At 36.5% G+C, this 23,107-nt stretch overlaps 1 protein-coding gene across 2 annotated transcripts in view; it reads left to right on the top strand.

Annotated features, from left to right (window-relative positions):
* Positions 1–23,107, top strand: part of BAI3 (brain-specific angiogenesis inhibitor 3) — a 459,839-nt gene that overhangs the window by 272,080 nt on the left and 164,652 nt on the right. For both annotated transcript variants that reach the window (XM_010565796.1, XM_010565795.1), the window contains one exon: positions 4,967–5,010. In XM_010565796.1, coding sequence (XP_010564098.1) covers positions 4,967–5,010 — 44 coding nt within the window. The remainder of the gene's footprint in view (positions 1–4,966; positions 5,011–23,107) is intronic.

Raw genomic sequence — 23,107 nt, 5'->3', positions numbered from 1 at the left:
AAATATGAAGAAAACTCTTTGAACTCTAGGTCTTTGATTTACATTTTACTCAAGGTTGGAAGAAACTATTTTCCCATCAATGGTCATTATGACCCACCATTTAGTTCCCAGAAAAATGGTATTACAAAGAACATCTCAGTGAAATTTACTGCAAAGTCAAGCAGAAAAAAAGAAAGGAATAGAGGAACATAAACTGAGCTGACTCCTTACCTTTCAGTAAAATTAGAAGTTTATTGATGGAGAATTGTGGAGATTTTGGTTTTTATGGTTCTCTGTTTCTATTTAATTTTAAGATGTTTTAGGATGGGCAGGTTTGGGGTTTCGTTTTCTTTTGTTTTGTTTCCAACCTAAGTTATATCATATATATTAAGATAAAATATCAGTCTTTAACATAACTTTTGTTTCTGTCAGAAATTTCACTAAAAATGTAATAGAGTATTTGCTGAAGTAGACCACAAATTAATCCTATATATCAGGAAAAAAACCCACCTTTGAAATAAAATACTTGGTTTGATCTTACTAAGATCATTATTAGGAAGAGTTTATGGTATTTCTCAATGCTAGATTTTAATTTCCATTATTTTAGCAATGATTTTGGGGCTACTTAAATGAGTTGTAGATAAAGAATATTGGAGTATAACTTCCATATTTTGAAATCGGAATTACCACTTGCAAAAATGTGGGGTAGCAGGTCAGAAAAAAAAAAAAAAAAAGATTGGAGTTACTTTGGTCACTTATTCTAGAAAAGATATTGAAAAATTGAAAAAAAAATAATACTAGTAAGCAATGTGTCAGCATTGTAAATACTTATAAGCCAAACACAAGCTACTAAAACCAGCACAATGCAAGCAAGGCTAGACTAATAAAAGGTTGAACGGCTGTCCCCAGAAGCTGGAATTCTAGAAAATTCTTAGAGAGGGGTTTTTTTAATTTTTTTTATTTTCTTTCTCTTTTTAAGCCAACCCTTTCAGTAATTTACAAAGAAAGTTCTTGCCAAGTTTCAAAATCTTGGAAATGAAATGAAACTTCTTTATTACAAAAGGCTAGATTAAAACCACTGATTTTCACTTTGCTTTGTCAACCTTTCAGTAATAGAATATTAATAAGTATTGTATTAGCTCACGTCTTGACAAGGTGAAAAGACAATAACCTTGCCAATAGATATCAGTACCATTTTTTTTCTCTTGGCTCAGTTTTTGTGCTATAGTTTACTCCAGAGAAGCATCAAGTGCTCGGAATAAATTTCCCATCCTGAAATTGGACTTACATACATAGTACTTTTATATAGGATCTTGATCCACCTGGATATAAGAGTTGGATCAGCAGATACAATGACAAAATGTTGCTCGAAAAAAACCTGGGAATGGAAACCAGTTTTACAATTTTAATATTTGGTGATTTTTATGTTCAAGGCTTAGCCTCCATAATGGGACGTTGGTTTAAAGAACTAAGGCTGTAGATGCATAAAAATATTATTTTGTAGGTTTGAGTGTTCTTGCCTTCAGACTGAATCTAATTGTCATCTTCTTTGCTATAATTTTCTTAGCTGAAAACAAGACTTTAAATATCATTTATTACTATAGAACAAGCTTTATATGTCATACAGAACGATAAAACTAGTATTAATGTATTCTTTAGCATTTGAACATTATTTATTAATGGCTCACCAATTAATCGTGATGTCAATTGAATAGTTTAATTATTAAACAGAAAATAAAATACAGACATTCTCTTTCATCTGATTTTTTTTAATGGCTCTTCTTGTTGTTATTTTTGTTCTTTTCAAACCTTTGTACTTGAAATGCTGCTTATTATTCAGAACAGTTTGTTTCCAAATTGACTTAATTTTTAAGCAACCTCTAGAGCATGCCTACTAATATATAGATGTATACCCACACATTTGTTCTTTTACCTCCCCATCCACTGACTATATTAAGTAGATAAGACATTATGAAAAAAGATGGGAAAATGTGATCATTTAATAGGAATTAATATGTCATTCAAATTAGCCTTAAAACACTCATTTATTCAGAATTTATCATCATTGCTTCATTTTATATCAGAATTAGCCAGTTTATTAATAAATCCAGAGGATTGGCGGTGGGGGGGAGTCTAAATCACAATTGCATGTGCTGTTCAGAATATAGCATGGTATTTGGATTTGCAGGTAAATTCAATTATAATAGACAGTTGACCACAGTGGGAATGTGGGTTGCAATGCGTTATTTAGAGAACATGATATTTGGTCTTATGCCCTGTGAGCAAGTTGATGAATGCGACCACATTTTTCCAGTAGTTTGACTGAAGAGACACCGAAGTAATCTTTTAAAAACTGCAAAACTCAAACAAAATCCTATTTGCTCCAGAGAAAATATGAACTCTCACCTTCTGACAGCGCAGAACTTTACGCCAGGGACACTAAAGTAACGAGCCAGCAGTAGCGTAGGACACCGAGCTTTCAATGAGACTGAAAACCCTGGCTACAGAGCACAGTTGGCACTGTGCTGCAGAGCTGTCAAAGTTGCCAATCACATCTCGAAAGTTCAGTTTTATATGCCAGGCAGAGATATATATACATACACGCTCACACACATATGTCTATTTTTGAGCTATCCAAGTCCTGCACTGTAGCGTATAAATCAATACCGCAACAGTCGTAAACATTAATGGACACAGTAGCCGCTTCCTTAGCTGCAGCTAAGTAATTAACTGGCAAGAGCTGGGATGAAAGATTGCTGCCTTCACGGAGAGCGATGGCTCTTGGAGGCAGCTCAACGACAGCAGCGTGAGGAGACATTGCCAGGAGACCAGACCCAGAAAGACTGCGAAAAAGGGAGCAACGGGTTAAGGGCGAAGAAGAAAGTAGGAAGACAGGCTGCCTGTGGTCCGTGCAGTGCCTGAAGGGTGTTTGATCAGGATATCAAAAGAGAAAGAAGTTCTGAAAGGCTGCTGTGCCCTTGCGAGGTGCCGCGCCTGGCAGAGCAAACCCTCACACGAGACCTTCTTAGGGAACAGGAGTAATATTTAGCCTGCTTTCCATATTTCTGCTTAATCTCTCATTAGGGACTGCAATGGCCAAACATACTCTTTTTTTTTTTTTTTTTTATTTGAATACATTTCGAAGAGAATGAGGCATGTGATCTGACAGCATCAGTTTTATTGCGTTTCAGCTTTCTGCGAAGGCTTTTATTTTCCCTCTGTTTTGTAGATTTCTTTATAATGGACATTTTTTCTGAAAGTGTTTTTGTATTCTTTCTATTTGTACTGTGGGAATAGTGAACGTAAACTGTATGATATCTGCTGCTAGGAAAGGTCTCAGATCTCAGATATGCAATGTCTTATTACAATTCAGCTATAGGAATACTTTTTTAATATGCATATAGCTATATCAGATTGCAAGTAGAATTTCTGCACCCCGTCTTAGGATACCAGTGATTACTCTTTATAAAATGACGTTTTAAAAAAAAGGTTCATTCCGCACCATCATTCCATTATTCCTAATTCTTGTCCTTCTATATGTTCTTCTATCAATGTAGCTAAAGTTTTTGGCTAATGATGCAGGACCTGGTCTCTGAATCTCAATGGGCCTGTTATCCAGCGCTTTGTCCTGTGCCCTTTTCCCCTTCCTCTTCTTTGTATTATAAATACTTCAGGGAATGGAACATCCTTTATTTATGTTTGTACAGTGCTATGTTAATATAAAGTGCCATAAGTATATGTTGGTTTTAAATATTTATACTCTACTCATAAAATTCAATGCAGTCAGCAAAATACTGAAGTGGAGGATCAAAATTTCCCTAAATGTCTCTCTCAGAAGCATCTTCAGAAGGACCTTTTTTATCTTTGACAAAGAGGTAGATGGAAGGACTTAAATATTTAAAAGATTTTTACTTCACGGGTTGCCATGTTTTTTCTGCAAATAGAACACTTTTCAGAATGAAATATCGAAGTGTGTTTTGTTTGTATGAAACCATCTTCATAACTACTGCACCAACACTGTTCATGAGAGAACTACACTAAAGTTGGCGTAAGAAAATAGTGTATTCCACCTGTTTCTTCAAAACACTTGTGATTTTGTTAAAAATATATTTTTATACTGTATTTTATATCTAATTTGTTTACGTAGTTCTGACTTCTGGGAATATCCAATGTTTATGATGAACAGGAATACAGTTTTGCTGGTTTTAACCAGTTAAGTACTTCTAAGTCAATCTAAGTTTTGATAAAGGAAGAGTTACAAGGTTAGGGACAAAGCTTGAATTTTAATTTCATCTCAACTCTTCCTAGGCAGCAAAATAAACATGAGTAATAATAAAGAGATTTCAATTTCCCAAAACATTACCCATAGTTTAATGATGTGTAATAAATCTAGGTTCCCATCCTCTTCTGAATCAAATCAGAAATCTTCCACTGTCTTCGAACAGGTTGAAGCTGGGATTGTAAAGCTCAACAACCACAAAAAAATATTTTGAGCAAAATTCTCTGCTGATTTAGGACCTAATTGACAAAAGGACTTGGGCGCTGAATGTGGGGTCATCTGAAATCCCAGCCTCCAGACATTTTGCCCAAAGTATGCTTGAAATTTTTAAGGGCATTACTGGTTTTGACATCCAGGTTCCCAAGGGGCCTAAAGTTCTGCTTCTAAACACACCCAGAAATGTTCGGTCAAGTTGAGTCTCTTAACAGATTAGCTGTTATATTTTAATTCTACTAGGTTATACCAAATAGACAACTTTATGCTTACCTTATCTAAGAGAGAGAATACGGCAACTACTCCACTTTGAGGTTAAAGTGCTTTTTAAATACTCCGTAAGAAGTAACCTTAAGCTTTTGCAATTTCAGTGGCATCAATTCGTCAGAGTATAAGTGTGATCTTGTAGGAGGAGACCCAAATAAATGTTTAGGTCAAGCATGACACATGTTTTTGTATACCAGTAACTAACAGGTCGGTTTGTTTTCTTCTTAGGGCACATTGAATCCCTACTGTGTGCTGTGGGATGATTCGAGATCGTAAGTGACAGATGTTTGCTTCTATTGCTATGGCTCAAATATTACAGAGTACCTAACAATATTTAAGTAGTTGGTCAGTAATGGGTTGGTATGAGGGCAAAAGAACCTTTCCCAGAGTGAAGGTACTGGGTTCTCCAGTTGCTTGGCTTCCTTTCTGCAGCTATGTAAATTGAGAGTACAACATCTCACCAGGAAGAGATTACTCACATAGTAATTTTAATCTGCTTTTTCAAGATTAAAATGACGATGTCTAAGAACTGTAGTGCCTAGTTGCTGGGCAACAAGCGAGTGGGTAAACGATCAGGCAGATAACTAAGGAAAGCTCCCGTTTCAGTTACTGCAAGGAGAAATACCATTTTCAAGTGTGATACCCACAGCAATCTCCATTTTAGTTGGTGCAAATTTTCATTTTAGTTTAGTAAAATAATAGCTGTATACTAAATAGTGAAAGCTTGCTAGCGGTCTTCTGCTACTTTTTTCATTGTCTGTCCCTTTGGTAGCAAAACAGAAAATGTCACTGTAAAGAGGTAAAGCAGTAAAATCAGTGTAGTTTAAAAAGAATTCCAAGTTTATGCAGCTGTAATTTGCTGCATTAATCTTTCACAGTAAATCTCCCATTAAAGTCAAGGTGAACTTTGCCTAAATACAGATTAAGTGTTTCAAGAAGGATCCTTATATGGTTGCCATATTAATTTTTTTAAAGATGATGTTGTACTTCTTGTCCAGGTATATTATGTATGTCATACTACAGACTCATCTACAGTGTATACCTGTGAATTTGTGAGTGCTTTTATCCTTGAGCTTGGGTTTACATCAGTACACTGATGGCTGAGAAACAACATTACAGTATAGAAATGAGAAAATTGGACATGATACTAGAAATCATTCCAAATACAAGTAATACCATAGTCTGTGCCTCTACAAAAGAATCAATTATTTGCCAGCAACATCGTAATGTTCCATTTCTGTAAAACATGCGGAATAAAGTACATGAAAGACTTGATATTATGTATTATTATGTGCACATAGAATGCAAAACATTTGGAAGATGTTCTTTGTTCCTCTTCACAATGTGTTGCTTACACAGTAGTAGTGCAGGGCTTTATTTACCATTTTTTACATGCATTACTTTAAGCACTGTGTATTTAGAGCACATGCTCTGATTTCACTGCTCCAGTCCAGAATATCAAAGGCATATCTGCATGGAATTAGACTACCCCCCCCCCCCAAAAAAAAAAAAAAAAGGCATGCTGTGGATTTAACAATATGATTAAAAGATTTCATGCAGGTATTTGGGATGAATGTGTGAAGCAATCGCAAACAAATGTATTTTGTGCTTGCCACTTGTTTTGCATGCATTGCTCTTAGTATCGTGTATAGAGAAGTTTAGTGCTATGTATAAGTACTGGTTTCAGTATGCTTCAGAATCGGGATGGAAAAGTGAACTTTTGAAACTTCTAAAACTTACATAAAGCTTACATAAAATAGTCTGAGGTTTTGAGGGAGAAAGACATACTTTTTTATTCTGAAGGATATCTTTTCTAGTCATATTATTTAATAGTAGCTATTGAAGATGTTAAAATATTTGAAGATTGGGGGTGTTCTTGGATATTTATCAGTTTTGAAAAGTGATATGAGCCATCAAATATTCACAATAAGATAGGATGTATCAGTGAGGTCTGCATGGACACCATTGTCATTTGTTTTACACATGTATGTGTGTTATTTTATGAGAATGTTACATTATCACTTACCTGAGTGTGTAATAGCAAGAGCAAAATTCTACTTTTTTCCTCCATCCCTTAGGAAAAGATCCCTAATGTTAGCTGTGGGAACATTAGTTGATTCATAATTTTATTTTTGTAATGATGCTGCTTTTTGTTTTGGAGCATTTTATTTGTATTTACTCAGGAATACTTCAGCATTTGTATTCTGTCACCGTGAGTTTTAAATTATGATGAAAGCTCTATAATGCTGAATTGGTTCCGATCATTTATAAATCTTAATAAATAAATATGTAGAGGACTATGCAATTGGTTAGGGGCCCATGATGATGTTGGGTTCTCGGTAGCATGTTTCTCTTCTATTTTTTCCACTTTTTTCTAAGTCTGAGGAATGAACCACTCTCAGCAGCAGGCAGCTGGATTTGATGGATTAATAGCTTCATCCGCACTGCAAATCCTACAGAGCTGTGCTGTACTCGTGTCCTTCCAAACCGGGTGATTTTTGCATAACCAGGATTTGGCAAGCATTTTGGAATAAACCCAAAAAAAGTGGTCTGCTTTTAGTTGAAGGTGCTTAAGTAATCAGTAGTCTATGCTGAGACGGGTGTTTTAAATTAAGTGCTTTTCAGATGAAACTGTGTTTGCTTTTATCGCTGGCACACAGCCAGCAGTAACCGCTAACGGGTTTTGCCACCTTTCTACCCGCTTCTCCCACACTTTGTCTGCGTGCGTTGCAAGTTGACATTTGGTGAATGATGCTTCCTCCACCAATCTTGTCAGTTTAATACTTCTCCAGCAGCAGGGGAAGCTTTATCTACCTGGGGTTTGGGCACGCTTCTCGGGAGACTGATCAGCGATTACAATTCCCTGTCATCCATCCTTGAAGAAAGTTCTGGATCTGTGAGCTGTTTAATCACATCAGATCATCAAACTTATCCTGCTGCCGTTGGTATCTGTGACAATTTGGTCATCCGAACTTTGGCAAAGGCATCTTTAACCCATTCTTTCTATGAGATTTGGTGATTCTCCCCTGTGATGATATTTTGTAAGGTTTTCCATTTATCGAGCTGGCAGGCTTGTGCCCTCTCCATAGGCAGCTAGCCAAATGTGTGTACAATATTGAGACAGTGCAACTAAAGAATAAAATATTATGTCATGTATTACAAAGGGCAAACTCAAATCCAATAGTTCAGCATTTTTTATCAGCTGATTCTCCCAAATATAGAGCATATCTGTCTGTGTTGATTGAAACCAGGCTGTTTATGAGTTCTGGTGTTTCCTTTGATATTTCCAGCTTCCCTACATGAACCTGGTAGCATCAATGGTATGTAAGTGGTGATGATTTTTCCCCCCTCAGAAATCTGAGCGATATCTTCGTCCATTCATTTCAGAAAATGTATTCTAAATGTTGCCTTCAGTAAAGTCTTAGGAATGCTTCTCCTTTCAGTGCATGGGAAAATGTGTGGAATATTTGTAAGTGATGTTCTGAGGAGAAACAATTTCGTTCCTTAAACCAACCAACCAAAAACTCAAGAAAGAGTTGTATCTTTTCTACTTTGCATTGTCTGGCACAAACAAACTGTCCCTGCTGTCAGGAACTGTTTGTGATACATTAATTCCAGTGTCTTAGTCCACAAAGAGAAAGAAAAGAAGTTAGTCAGGTACTAGGGCTGAGTTTCCCACCCCACAGAAGTGATTTTAAAGATTTTAAGATGAAACGAAACTTCTGAAAGTTTTTCTCCTTTCCCTCCTCTCTTTCTGGACGGGGAAAGAAGAAGGGAGAGGGAGACAGCAGAGACAATCTCAACCAGCAACTAATCCAATGGTTAGAGCGTTTACTTGGGGACCTCAGGGACTGGCCCTTCGATTTTTTCTTTGCAGAAGTTACTCGAGGAGTTTGAAACACACTTTTCAGCCTCACAGGAGCAGCCCATACCCGCTGACCTGTTGGCTCCTCTGGAGTGTTACTCACAACGTGTCCTGCTGAACTCTGCCATATTATTTAGGAAAATATTCCTGGGCTGGGGAGCTGATTCCCAGCACCTCTATATTTAATTTTACCACTCTTTCCATATGTTTGTCACCATGCCACACATAAATCTTAGCCATATCACTGTCAGTGGTTTTTTCCTAGCGCCGTTTTGCTTTATGTAAGTCTGGGCAAAGCTCTCGAAGCCCGGGGGATCAAGGAATCCATATATGCATGCATACATTTCCATTTTAAAAATGCCATTTACTGTGGCAGTTTTGTAGGCTGTCTGAACAGTTCTCTTGAACTTTGTTGCCTTCTGTGATGCTTACATCTGTGATAGGTGCCCTAACAGACAGCCTGGATGGAGCTCTGTGATCCACAAAAGGCAGTCGCTTGTCTTAACGGACCCAGCCCCTGGACCCTGGGACCAGGGCGCAGAATTCCAAACGCAGTAAGAGGCTGGAAGCGAGGTGCCGCAGTACCGAGCATCGCGAGGGCCATCCTCACGGGCAACCCTCGGCTAACACCATCACGGGGAGGGCAGGGAAGGTGGGGTGGACACGGTGGGTCCCTGGGAGGAGGTGACATCTCACATGGGCGTTGCAGTAGGCACCGACGGGTTAGCAAAACAGTGCAGCTGGCGTTCGTTCTTTTAGAACTGTGTTGGGCACGTGTGTTCTCCGCGGGACAGTGTCAGCTGTTGCTGGTGTGCTCCGCAGCTGTACACGGTGCAACGTGACATCTTGCAGCACTGGGTAGGGAAAGGGCTTCAGTATTCTGGGGCTCTTTTCTGCCATTTGCTGCAGAAGGATGTTATAACAGTATGACAGCGTTTTATTCATCCATATGTGTGCTCGTAGCAGTTTGTGCCTGCTGAATATACAGTTGGCAGAAGTACAGTGAAATTAGCTGAAATTTTTAATATTGCAAGGATTTTGACCTGGGTCAGTTTTAGTTTAGGGCAAGCTGTAGGTCTGCTCTATTTTTTTTTTCCATTGCCATACAAATTTACATTGATAGCGGCTTAGATTTTCCACCCTGAAGTTGTGTGAAACTATGAATACCTATATATGAGAAATGAAAAATTGTATACATTTATATAATTTCGGTATTTCACTCCAGACATATTATAACATCCTCCCTTAAAAAGAGGGTTAAAAAAAGTTTACAATTACTTTTTTTAAAATTATCCTCTAGAGCTTTTAATTATTTTTTCTCCCATTGTCCCTGGATACAACTGTAGAGAAGTAGTCCATAAAGAAATTTGTTCAATGCAAATAAAGAAGAGTCTACCAGTTAATTGTGATTTTCTCACAGATTTGCCTGTAGGGCAGAATGTGTCTCAGCTTTAGGATATAAACTTGCATGCATACCAGCAAAACAACTTTTGCATTTTGTTGCCTTGTGATAAAATTGACAGGGAAACCTGATCTGCTTTGTCTGTCTCCTCTCCTTTTTTTAAAAGTACCATGATGGACCATTACAGTTATTCTTTGTTTGGCCTAGCCTTGCAAGCCTTTAAAAATATGTTCAAGAAGACTCTTTATAACTCAAGTCAAAATGTCTCAAGCTGATCATCAAATAATTAGAATATCCTAAACCAGAATTTGCTTCTGGAAATACGAATAGCACCCTCTCCTCACTTTATATTACTTTACAGCCATATTATTTTTGTCACCAGGAAGATATGGAGAAAATAGATTTTTCTATGAGTAGAATAAAAATCAGATGAGAGTAATTCATCTAAGTATAGTTTGGCAATATATGCCAGCTGAAGCTTTGCTTCTTCTACTGACTTCAGTCAGACTTGCTGGTCCAGCTTTTCAGTCAGACTTTGCTTCTTTCATATTTTTCAAGGCAGAAAATTTTCTTTCCATGTTAGTTTCTATGCATATGTTTGTGAATGTAATGGAAGAGTTAACATTAATAACTTATTCAAAAGATAAATGCCTCCTGGAGTACCTACTTTTAAGAAGAACTGTCTGTAATGGAACCCGTGTAATAGCACACTACATAATCTTCTCTTCCTAGTAGTTTTGCATAAAGAATTGAAAGACTCTACAGAATCACATTCTTTTTCATTAAAAGAGTATGGAATGAAAAACCTGATCCAAACTCCCTTGCAGACAACCAAAAGGCTTTGACTGATTTGAATCAGATTAGATCAAGTGGCAAACCACTGCTCAAGCCATGCAAGACCTAAATTTAAAAATTTTTAAATTACAAACTGCTAAGATTATACTGTAATGCAGGAGTACTTAGTTCTGAAATAAGTAGGTATTGTACAACATAAAATGGAGTGTCTTTATGTTGAAAAGGAGTCAGACCAAAATTTTCTTTAAGTCATACACAAAATGAATCAGTATATATGGGAGGAATTTATAATTTAGTTCTTTTTTGTAACACGGCTCTTCACTAACACCTACACGGCCATGAACAGAGCTTACATGGCCTGCTGATATTTATAGCAAAAAAAGGAAATCAAATTAATTCTTGCTAATAAGTTCGCTTTCTTTTTAATTTTTACTGGGTGATTAATCAACTCCATTTGTTGAAAACTCAATTGCTATTTATTGCCTTTATGTAAATGTAGATTTTCAGAAACTAAAAATAGTGGTTTCTTGTAATATCAGGCAATTATAATTCTGAAATGTGAATAAAAAGAACTAGTGGTTGTGTCTTCATAATCAAATTTAAAGATTTGAATTGGACTTTTGACAGATATTTTAGTGTATAGTGAAGGCAGAAGATAATTAAGCAGTTTGAATAAACTTTAGAACAGAAAACAAATTGGTCATAATGCGGTTTTGTATTTATGTTTCCAGAAAAATTCATGGATGTTACTAAGTCAAATAAAATGTGATCATTGTTTTCCTTAGTAATACCTCACCAAGAAATGCAGCAGATGGGATCTGTGAGTCCAGCACGGTGCTGGGCTTGGACTGACTCTTGTAGGGGAAAACAAGGTTCACCAAATCCAATACCACTTCCAAAAGTACAAAATAGCACAATTACAGCTGTGAACGTTTATCAACCTTTCTCATTTATATCATGTAACTCTTAAAGTATGTTACACCTGTAGATTTAGAAGCAATGTAACACGGAGGTTGGTATTGTTCTTCCTGGCTTACAGATAGGGGAAACTAGGGCATAAAGAAAGCAAAGCTGTTTGTCCAAGGTCACTCACCAAACCCCAGTAGAGTTAGAGTTCCAAATTCCTGAGTTCTAACTGAGAACACTATCTAGCTGTTCTCAAAGCCATTCATTTCCCTGCCATGATGCGGATCTCTAAAGTTTAAATAGTTTTATAATGATATTTCTGTTTTTTTCTCATTCATTCTGATGAGCTCATGACTGTTGCCCATCCTGGAGAATTTAGCTCTGTTTATCCAACAGAAGTAGTACAGCAGCACTAAAGGTCCTTGTATTATGCCATCCTTAAACAAAACCAAAATCTACTTGTGTCACCCAAGAAGATGAAAAAATCTGGGGAATATTGCTTACCCATGTAAGAAGGAGCTGTGGGAAGCACCCTTCTGCCATTCTCTCCTATTCCTTTGACAACAGGGGCACAGATCATGTGCATAAATTGCTTATAAGTAAATCATGTTGTGTAGTTTTACGCAGACGTGTATTTGTTACTTCTAAACTTATTTGCAGTCAGTACAAAAAATATAGAACTATAACTGGTATAAATACACCTACTTTTAGTAATATGAGGAGAATATAATACAAGGCATTTTTTAGCGTTTGCAGAGTATAGAATTGCTTTTCTTTACTTCCAAATGCATGGATCTAAATCTGATTGAAGTATCCTGAATTAATTATTCTTTCTGATAAATCAAACATCATGTAATTCATCAAAGTCTAGTCTGTCTTTCTACAAGAACAGTGTTTGTATGACAAAATGACCTTAAAAGAAATGTTTGGAATAATGTTTTGAAATGCATCTTAGAGGTTGTCCCCCAGTTGTTCTTGAATTGTCAACACTGAAATTGTACCTCTGCCTGATAAAACTGTAAAGCTCCATCAAAAACAAACACATGTCCAGTTTAAATCTGCCGTATTTGCTCAAGTGCTGCCATAAGTATACACCTTTAATGCTGTATCAGCATCTCACTGACCTCACAGGTATCTTTACATGTAATTAATCTTTTGCTGAATTTCTATGCCATATTTGAGCAACATGAGCAGATTCAGTTAAATCTCTTCCTGGACCAGTCACTAGAGGGAAGCAAAGACCTTCACGTGTCTATCCATGACGTCAATCAATGTCTTTATGTCCTCACGGACAAAATCTGGTCAGTATTCAATCTAAAATTTTGAAAAAGGCCTATTTGGTAGAAAGCCCCCCTTCGGAAAAAAAAAAAAAAGACAAAAATATATTTCTGTATGGTTGGCTTCCAGAGGCCATTGTCATTAAAAAATAGAGTTATTTTCATGAATAATGTTTTGAGAATTTGAATCTAGACAAGAAGCTCAGTGCAGAGTGGATAAAGAAGACGGGGTTAAGACTTTCATTCTTTGAAGCATCCCAATATTCAGAAAAATGCATTGAGATGTTGATAGCATAGTAGCTATGCACTTGCATCATTTATGTATGGCAAAACCTAAGGTAAAATATACCAGTTTCTTGATATCTTTTTGTTGACCCTCCCTTAGTTATCCATGCTTCCATTTTTTTTCCACTTTTGTCTGTGGTACTCAGAATCTTAACCTGCATAAACAGTTCTTTGGTGTATACCAGGCAAACAGATCAAGAAAACATCAAGTCATTAAATGTGGACTAGTTCATCGTGCACTCCATTTCAGCACAGAGAAAGCATAAAGTGTATATGAACTTATATTTATCTTCCAATTTATGAGGGGTTATATGTAGGTAGGTTTACTCTATGCTATGTTTTTACTGTATTTAATTCAGCCCTGTTCCGCTTACTGAGAGTACAACTCACCATTCTCTCCTATGAGCTAGGCTGGTTGAATTCCTTTAAAACAGAAACAGTAGAGACCAACATTATATTTTCTGACATTTGACTAAAGGAATATACCTGGTATGAATTGAATTTGCCATAAAATTGAAATGCCCAAACCCAAGGATAAAATATTAAAAATAATGGTTTGGGTTTTTTTAAATTATAAATGTTTTAAAGATCGTAAGGACAATATTTATACTACTTACCACTTAATTTGAATAGAAGATCTTTTGTTAAGCTTAAGCTTGGTCAGACCTTAATGAGAATAATACAAATGTATATCAGGATTTAAACAAGTTTAAATGGAAGGTAATATGCTAGATGAACAGCTCCAAGCAAAGCAATTTCAGGAAAAAAAAGCTTTTGTATTGAATAGCTGCTAGATTATGGCTGAATAGATTTTTAGCTGAAAGCATGGTGTATTTGTGATGATTTTTTAATGTTATCATCATCTTCTCTGATAATGTTGAGTAAGAGAGATTTCTTGCATAGCTAGTTAACTAAATGTAATATACATATGCATTCAAGTGCATGTGCTGGGGATAACATCCTGCAACCCATGCTATTATTCTAAGCAATGGAGAATGTAATATAATTCTAAATTTCACAGGCTATGGTTATGATTCCCAATGCTACATGTTATCCTAATGATGCAATTTCTAGTGGTTGTCTTCTCTGTTCCCATCTCCCCATAACTCTATGGAAACAGAGCAAAATGTTTGCCTTTTAAATTACAGAAATATCTTTGCATATATCAAAAGCATGAATTAAAATGCCATCATGTTACTATCGGTTCATCACTTAACATAAATATGTTTCTGATGTCGAGTTTACCAATAGATCCATTGAAGGCTCAGCCTTAAACAGCATGCTGCATTGAGACCGTAGAACCAGAATCGCTCCGCAGGTATTGGCACAAATCCAGGAGTTATTCCATCAGCTTGAATGGCAATAATTAGAGGACTGCATGTACTGACACAGAGTAATACAGAACCAGAAAAACAGGATCACTCCTTATAATGAATTTGATATGTTTGTGTGCTTAGCCTGTAAAGAGTACATTATTTTGACCAGACTTAAAGCTAAATCCTTTAGGTTTATACTACGTCATGATTGCAATTTTGACTGCAATATAGATCTGTTTGATGTCTTTTTAAAATGTCAGCGAGTACTTTCTTTGGTATCGGCTCAGTTTTAAATGGTTATTCACAAAGAGAAGCTATGTTTTTAATATCATACCAAAATAGCTTAAAATGTAACTATGTCAAATATCAGATAATAACACAAAACAAAGAGATTTATTTAAAACAAAAAAAAGAATTATTTCAATTGAACAACTTCTGATCGCATTTAACCAACATGGTGCCGTGCAGCTCGTACAGGAATTCTAAAATGTGGGAGAAAGTCAGCAGGATTCAGGAGATAGTCTAATCTCTCTTTAAGCAGATAATACTTTAAAATTTGTAGCACGTACAGGAAAAAGTCAATAGTATCTTTTTCTATCCACATCACTCATCTTCAGCTCATTCTTCCCCTCTCTTCTCCTTTGTCTTGGAAGTGGACAGTCAAACATCTGATGGTTTAGGTACACAAATGGTGTGTGTACTTACACACGTACTTCATCATTTCATGTACACACACAGATTAAAATCTTTGAGGAATAAAGCATGTAAAACATATTTACCACCCCCTCGCTGAGAAGTACAATTGAAAATATGAAACATCATTTTCCTTATTGTACTACACAGCAAGGCATGCTTTTCGTAGTGCAGAATATATTTATCTGATGTCAGATTCTACATGCTCTTAATGTTGGTTATATTAGATAACATATACTGATCTTAAATTAGATAACGTACACCTTAATGTGAATTACATTGCACCTTCATTGTAAATGCAGGAGAAAAACTATGCTAAATTTAACAAACACACACGTTTTCTCTCTCTCTCTCTCTCTCCTTACTTTCCCTGTACAATTGACTGCTAGGAATATGTTTTATTTTTGTTTTTCATCTCAACCAGACCATTTTGTTCTCGTATTTTTGTAATAGATTTACACAGGAAAGCTCTGATCAGGCACAACCTTCTTTTCCTCTGAGGTTTTTCCAGTAAACAGAAAAATTTTCATCCGAGTCAAGGAAATGTACAGATGTCTAAATATCATAGTGACTCAGTGTTTCAGCCAAAATTAGAGAACAACTTGCTCTTAGGTCCACAACCCCATGACCTAGCCACTAGAATTACCCATCTTTCTTTAGTCTAGAAGATGTCTAGCACTTGCAAAAGAACCCATGTGGTCCTGGCTTCACTCTCACCTTCCTGCAAAAATAGCAACAGCTCTTGTGTGTCATTTTAAGGAACCGCGAAAGACTAGTGTGTAGGTGCACAACTATCTAAGAGTGATGGTACAAGTTGAAATCCCAGACAAATAGCATCTTAATCTCAGGAGAACAAAGAAGCTGCTTGTTCAGACAGTTGTGAAGAAGAACCAGGGAGGACTGGGAGTGAGGTGAGAAGGTATTTTCTAACACATTCTGCTGTGTATGGAGTTTCTATATATACTGGGCATGCTATTCTAGAGATACTCTTCTTTTACAGCCTCTCTGTGCTGCTGCCAGCTCAAACTGTTACCCAAATGTCATTTTATAACCCATACAACTATTTTTCCTTTTGGTTTGTCTAGACCTTTACATTTTCAGTTTACTTTGATTAATGCAATTGTTTCTGCAAAAACATGTATCACAAAATCCAAGCAACACCCAGGTTAGTGTTTTGGGGATGTGAATGAGTTTTTGATATTATTTGTATTTGATTTTGAAGTATAGATCATCAGTAGCCAACTTTACAACCATTGTTTTGATACTTTCCCTGTTTTTTGTTTAGTTTTGTTTAAGAGGAGACATTCTACAAATGCAATCTGATACAAATGTGAGAATGATATCTTGTTAACATGAGAAAAGATTCAAGCACTTTTTTTGCCAGATTTACTGCATTTCAAGTGTCCAAATTAAGTGTCAAAGTCTAAAACATAGGCCATTGAATGCAGCAGGATGATTTATTTTCCTTAAACTTGGTGTCAAAATGTCCTGAACAGCTAAATGAGAGGTAAAAACTACAAGAAGTGACTCACAGCAACTAAAGAAGACACCCACCTTTTTCTGTTAACCAGACTGAGCCAGAAATCTGCATAGAGCTAGGAAATTTTAAATAAATGATATGGAAATGTGTTTGAATAGGCCCTAGAATTAAGGGTCAAATTAAAGGCTCAATTTAGGTATCTTAATACAGGCGTGTAGAACAATTTCAGGATATATCTACAGGAGAGAGAAGAAACCTATGCCCTTCAAAGCAGGTGAAGGCAGAGACACCATAAGGCATCTCTAGCAGTACCGTATGTAGGAAATGAAATCAATTGCTAACAGCAGAATTAACTGCAAAATTAAGAAAAAGAATTTGGATTGCCAAATTATGTCCTTGGGGTAAACACATACTTAATAAACAGATGAGAGCAACCTTTTACAAAATAAGTGGAGAACTAGGGTTTCTAAGCCCTCTCCACTCTGAGGGGTTCAGACTCACACCTTTTCCTTTCCAGGAGATGGCCCTGCCCATCAGACTATAAGCAATGGTCTCATAGAGCTGCTTTCCTTGCAAGCAAAAGTAAAAATAATAAGCATAATTTAAAATATTGAAAATATGCTATTGACATTGAACTCACAGAACTCGATATAGAAGAATAAAGTTCAGAAGTAAATTAAGATATAAAGTCTGTAGTTTTTGGAGATAGACATTTTCCAACTTTGTAAATTCATTGTTAAGTTCATAGTGACAACCAGTGACTCTATGGAGATAATATCCTCTGATGGCGATATATAAGGTATCAGTATCTTGTCAGAGGAGAGGCAATACATTCAACAAAGTTAATATTGGCAATCGAAAATGAAATTGATAGACATTTTTAGATGCAATAAAATGAGAAATGAGCCCTCACTGGGACTAAGACATGCTCTGAGATGGAATATTTCATTTCTAAAAAAAAGTTTGTAGTGAGAATCAGGGATTAACAAAATAATGTTTTACCTTTTCTCCACTCTTGGTTAAGATAATAAAAAATGAGTAGTTGTGATCCTACAAAGTTGATTATATTCCCCAAAGCACTTTTGAGGCATTTTCTGCCCTTTTTACAAGCTTTTTTATGAAGTAAAAGACCTTAATATACTATCAGCTTTCCATTGTGTTGTAACAGTTACCAAGCAGAGATTATAATGACGGTAGTAAGTGGTACACGGTCAATCCATTCTCATGACAACAGCTGTAATGAGAATACAAAATGGTCAGATATTTAACTTTTGTGGCATTTTGAAAACCACAATCTTGCATAACTTTGTGAATGCCATAGTTGTATTGAACAGACTTTTCAGTATGTGTTTAAAAGCACTATAGAACGTATATTCTATATTACCAATGTGCAAACAGGCCCAGGATTTCACATATGTGATGACTTTTTTTTTTTTTTTATCCTGCAGCACAACATTTTGTGTGGTTTTAAGCAGTTCTGTGTTTCAGATTTCAGTTCCTGTCATAAAATGCATGTACCATTTATCAGTTTGCACAAGCAAATAATCAATCAGGCCAACTCTTCTGGCTATGTGGTTCCTCTGCCATATTTTCTTAATAATGAGGAGGTCTGAAATTTGTGAAGCGGAAAATCTAGTCTCATTCTGCATAGTGACACAAATAAAGAACACAAGGCTCTCGTGATTTATTAATACCAATTGTATCTCAGTATTTTTGATTGCCTCTGAAATCAGTTCCTGAAGGCTAAAAACCCAGAAATAATCTTTTTGCAATCTTTCTTAATTGAAGTGGGTGATGTTCTCTAAAACTTAAAAGCTAGAACTGAATGGTTTACATCACGCTCCCTTTTCCCCTACCTACTGATCTGGCACCTTTATTTTCTCATGTACTGAAATTAATTTAACAAGACAGATAGCACACATACAAGGTAGAACCCATTTAGGTGCAAACATCCTGGTTGCAGGGATTACCTGTGTCAGCAGACAGGACTGCATAGCAAGAAAACTAATTAACAATAAAACATTATCAGAAGCATTATAACAAGTCTTTCATGAATTGTGTCTTATAAATATTCAAAACCTGTTTTTCTGTACTGTGCACTGAATAATTCCACATGCTATCAAGTTTGGATTTTGCTTGCTCTTAGTTCTCCCTTAAAACTCATATTTTAGCCTCTTCTTCAGTATGCTGTACAGGACATAAATTCTGATCATCGTTAAATCACATTTTTTTATTACATTTTATGCAGTCTTTCCAGAAGGATGTGTAAAAATAATGAAATTTTAGTCTGAGGGATATTTTGCCCTTTACAATAATGTAATCAGTGAAACGTGTGGAAACTCCCAGGCAGTTACTTGAGTGGTAAAAAAGCAATGAATAACATAAGGATCGTATTTATTTCCAGAAAAAAATGTTCTGGTTACCAAATAATTCAATATTTACTTATTTTGTTCTTGTGCACACAATCAGTTAACTTAGAAATATCCATCTAAAGTTAATTTTACTTCAGCCTATGTGCTTTTTTCTCAATCTTTTGGGCTATTTACATATAAAGTAATTTTTAAATACCAAAGTTAATGTACCTTGTGTTTTCCACTTGCTCTCCAGGTGGGTGAAAATGCTAGAAGTTTTACAAAATATGATGTCAATGACACTTGTAATTTTTTTTCATCACCTATGAGAAGTACAGATTAGCTCCTATTGCTAATTTTCAGTGGAAAAATGTAGAACAAAACCATAATACAGCAAAATGCTATATAGCATGTATTCAACTTGGTTATATAAGTAGGTTCATTATCTTCAATCTACATGAGTTTAGTTTGATATCTGCACATTAAACGAGCTTGTCTGTCAAATTACTGGCACAGTTTGTCTCCCTAAGTTTAAGCTCTTGCTTTGCTGAACTGAAAGTCTCTTTATTATTTATCTGCTGAAAGACAACCTCAGTAGGTGGTTAAAAAGGTCACAATGTAACCGTAGCTAAAATTTAAAAGAAAAAATAGATTATTTCATACCAAGAGTACTCCTATCTTAAAAAGCATGTCTCAAGTTACAATGACGCCATCCAAAAGCTTGGCTATCTAAACAGACATGAGCAGTCCTGTTTATGGTTATAAAGAAATAGTTTAATTTTGGATATTGTTATAACTGAGATCTGCTTTTGCAGGCAAAAATGCTTCTAGTAGTTTTACTGACCATCGAAGTCTTCATTTTCTGTTTTACTTGTACACTTCCTTCCTCAGTAAAACTACAGAAGAGCCACCTAGAAGCCCTTGGACAAATCCTAAATTCTTCAACAGATAGTGGAGAATTTAATAACACTGAAACCCTGTGCTCAAATAAGGGCAACAGAGTACAGCACTTTTCTGAAAAGAGGCTGCATCAGAATAGCATTATGGAGTGTCATATTTTCTTTCAGTGACTTCCATTTAACTTTGGATGGGTTTATGACTAAAAACAAACAAACAACAGACAAACAGCCTTTTTCTTTCTGTAAAACCTCGGTCGGAGACCGGAAAGTCAAGCGGTGTCCTTCCTGCCTGTCAGTAATTCCTCCCGTTGGAGTGAACTGCCAGTACTGGTAAAGATGCACCAGAGCTGTGCACCATGAGATGATTCCTTGTGTACTGACGTTACACATTTTGTCTAATTCACTCTCTGGAGTTGTAAGAGGTCTGTGATGCTAAAAGAAGTACTGCTGCTACTAAGGTGATGCTGGTATCCTAGCCCTTGTCAGTGTAGTTTTAAAAAGGAAAATAATTACCATTTTACAAATGAGACATCTGAAGCCCAGATGTGCTTGTTGGACTTCCACAATGGTCAAAAAGTAAGGAGAGGGCAGAGGGGGATGTTGAACCCACAACTTCTGAGTCCATCTGAACTCCCAGGGGGTTCTCTAGTGCCGAATATATAAGAAGTCCCTGAAACAGGATCCCCACACCTCCCAGGGAAGAGGCATCATCGTTTGGTTAGGATCAGTCTCCCTGTTTGTCATTTTCTGGCCCTATGAATTATATCTTTATACGCAGACTGTGGCACAATTCAACAGGTTGTAAAGAGACTGACCTTCAATCTAGAGTTGCCAGTCCTGGAGATAAGAAGCTTCTGAACTCCTTCTGGCTGATGAGGACCTAAAATCCAGGTCTCCCGCTTTGCGGTAAAAGGTGTTTGGGACAGCACTGCTGCTACATTTCTGGCAGTTTCATTTGAACAGTCATCTGTGTATGGACAGTGGGGTCAATCCCTGTAGATGCCCATGAAGTGGAATTTTAAACATGTCATTTACCAGTTTTCTATTGACTGTTTTATGTGTGCTTTAATCAAGGTTGTTGTGAATACTGTCCTCACGCACCTAACTCTCCCTATTCACTGTTCAAAGAAACTTAAACACCTAACCCTCAGGCTTGTGAATTTTATTCCCAATGCCATGATTACCATGTTATTTAAACACATAGCTTTTTTATACCTATCCCCCAAGCAACAGTTTCTCTGGTCTCTGGGCTGGAACCAGTCCAAATCTGAACCGAATCAGGCCTTCTCCTGCTAGTCATCTGGTGCCTTTTAAAAGTCAGATGGAACTCAAGAAGATTCTGATGTTTTAGTTCACCAAGAAATAATTCTCAAATGTGATTTTCTTGTTTCACAATTTCTCCTGAGACCCACACCTCACCAAAGTGTTACATTAAGATTGCTTAAACACACAGCCTGTGAATACTGAAATCTACAGGGGGCAACAGTCAAGAACATCTGCAAGTTTGCACAATTGAAGTTTTCTTCAATTTAGGACAGAAATTTTGAGATGCTTTGTTAAAAATTTAGAAGAATTTCCAAATGATTATTTAAAATATTCCATCATATCCCCTCAAACCTTCCAGATCCTCCCATATGTGTACAGAGAGAGGCAAATTTTCTGAGTAGATTTGCTGGTACAGATTGTGTTGTTTTCCCATCCTGTGTGGTTTTGAAAGTAAGGAGGAAACCCCTCCCTTGGAGAGGGGAAAATACTAATAGCAAGATGATGATGATGTTTAGTTTGGAAGACGGTTTTCTTCCTCATTTTTTAAGTCTTTCTTGTGCGCATAAAAACAGCAACAAGTATATGTGACTAATGGCAACATTTCAGTGTTGTACTTGTGATGAACTGCAAAATAACACCTACCAAGAAGCATCCCACATTTTGCTATTTCTAGTTTCCTTGATTCGCCTATCCAGTGCTCTGTAGCGTTGATCACAATATTTCAAGTATCACTGCAGATGCCAGCTACCTCCAAAGGCATCTAGATGAAAAGGGAAAAATAACATTCACAAATTATTTCTACACCTAGTCACTGCAGTGTACTGCAGTGTAGCGTCAATATATCTACACTACCTTCATCTACCTGGTCTGGATGCTGGTAGCAGCCTAGCTGTGGTAGAAACAGCTCAGCACAGGCAGGATACTTTTCTCTGATGCTGTAAACTGGAGCAAATTATTTCAGGAACTGAGACAAATCTCTGCTATATCATGGCAAAGGAACAATCTTCCTCAGACTAAAATAAAAATACTTTTGGGGGACATTGCAATTTCTTAACTATACCTGTTTATGGCATCTATGATTAAGGCTATGATACATGCTTAAGATTATTTAAGTGCACATCCATATAAATTCATTTCATTCAATATTAAAGACTGAAATAATAGCAACTTTTGTCTTGCAGAGTACTGGTTAAATAATTTACTGTCTGCATATGCGTGCACACACTTTACCCTTGTATTAGACATTTGGTATCTGACTACTTGCTTTTTTTTCTTGCTGCGGGGGGAGGGCTCCCAGTTAGAAAGCCAGTGGTCCTGGTAGGTGTAAATGCAGAAGTGGGACACACTAAAGGAAAAATCTGACTGAAGATGCTGTGTGCAGACAGTGAAATTGCCTGCCTGCCTTTAGTCCTTGATCCAGAGTAGTAGAAGTGGAAGTACTTTATAGAAAGTTGATAAGAATTAAGAGCCAGAAGTTAGAAATGTATTGTGCCATAAGACTTGCCTGTCTTCTGCTTAAAATCAGTAGGAGTGGTGGGCAAATATTTTCCAGGCTATCAACAGTGATTTCAGAGAGAACTTTGGGGGTAAAAAAGTTACTTTAACATTGCAGTTTATTGCCATGTTCATATTGTGGGCATTCAGAAAATCTCTACGAGTAACCCTTAGGTGGAATTGGACAGATTAGATTTTTCTTTCAGGCAAGAAAACATAGAAAACTTCTTGACTCAGCAGTTCTTTAAAAAGTCATCTGTTTCAGTCCACTGCTAGTGCAAAATATACATTTCCTTTTTCTGGTCAGCAAAAGTTCCTGTAAGCAGTATTTTTTCCTGAT

The sequence above is a fragment of the Haliaeetus leucocephalus genome, unplaced genomic scaffold, assembly GCF_000737465.1.
Source record: "Haliaeetus leucocephalus isolate CR32 unplaced genomic scaffold, Haliaeetus_leucocephalus-4.0 Scaffold195, whole genome shotgun sequence".
NCBI classification, from domain to species: domain Eukaryota; kingdom Metazoa; phylum Chordata; class Aves; order Accipitriformes; family Accipitridae; genus Haliaeetus; species Haliaeetus leucocephalus.
The sequence above is the reverse complement of the archived record's forward strand: the minus strand, read 5'-3'. Positions and strand labels throughout refer to the sequence as shown.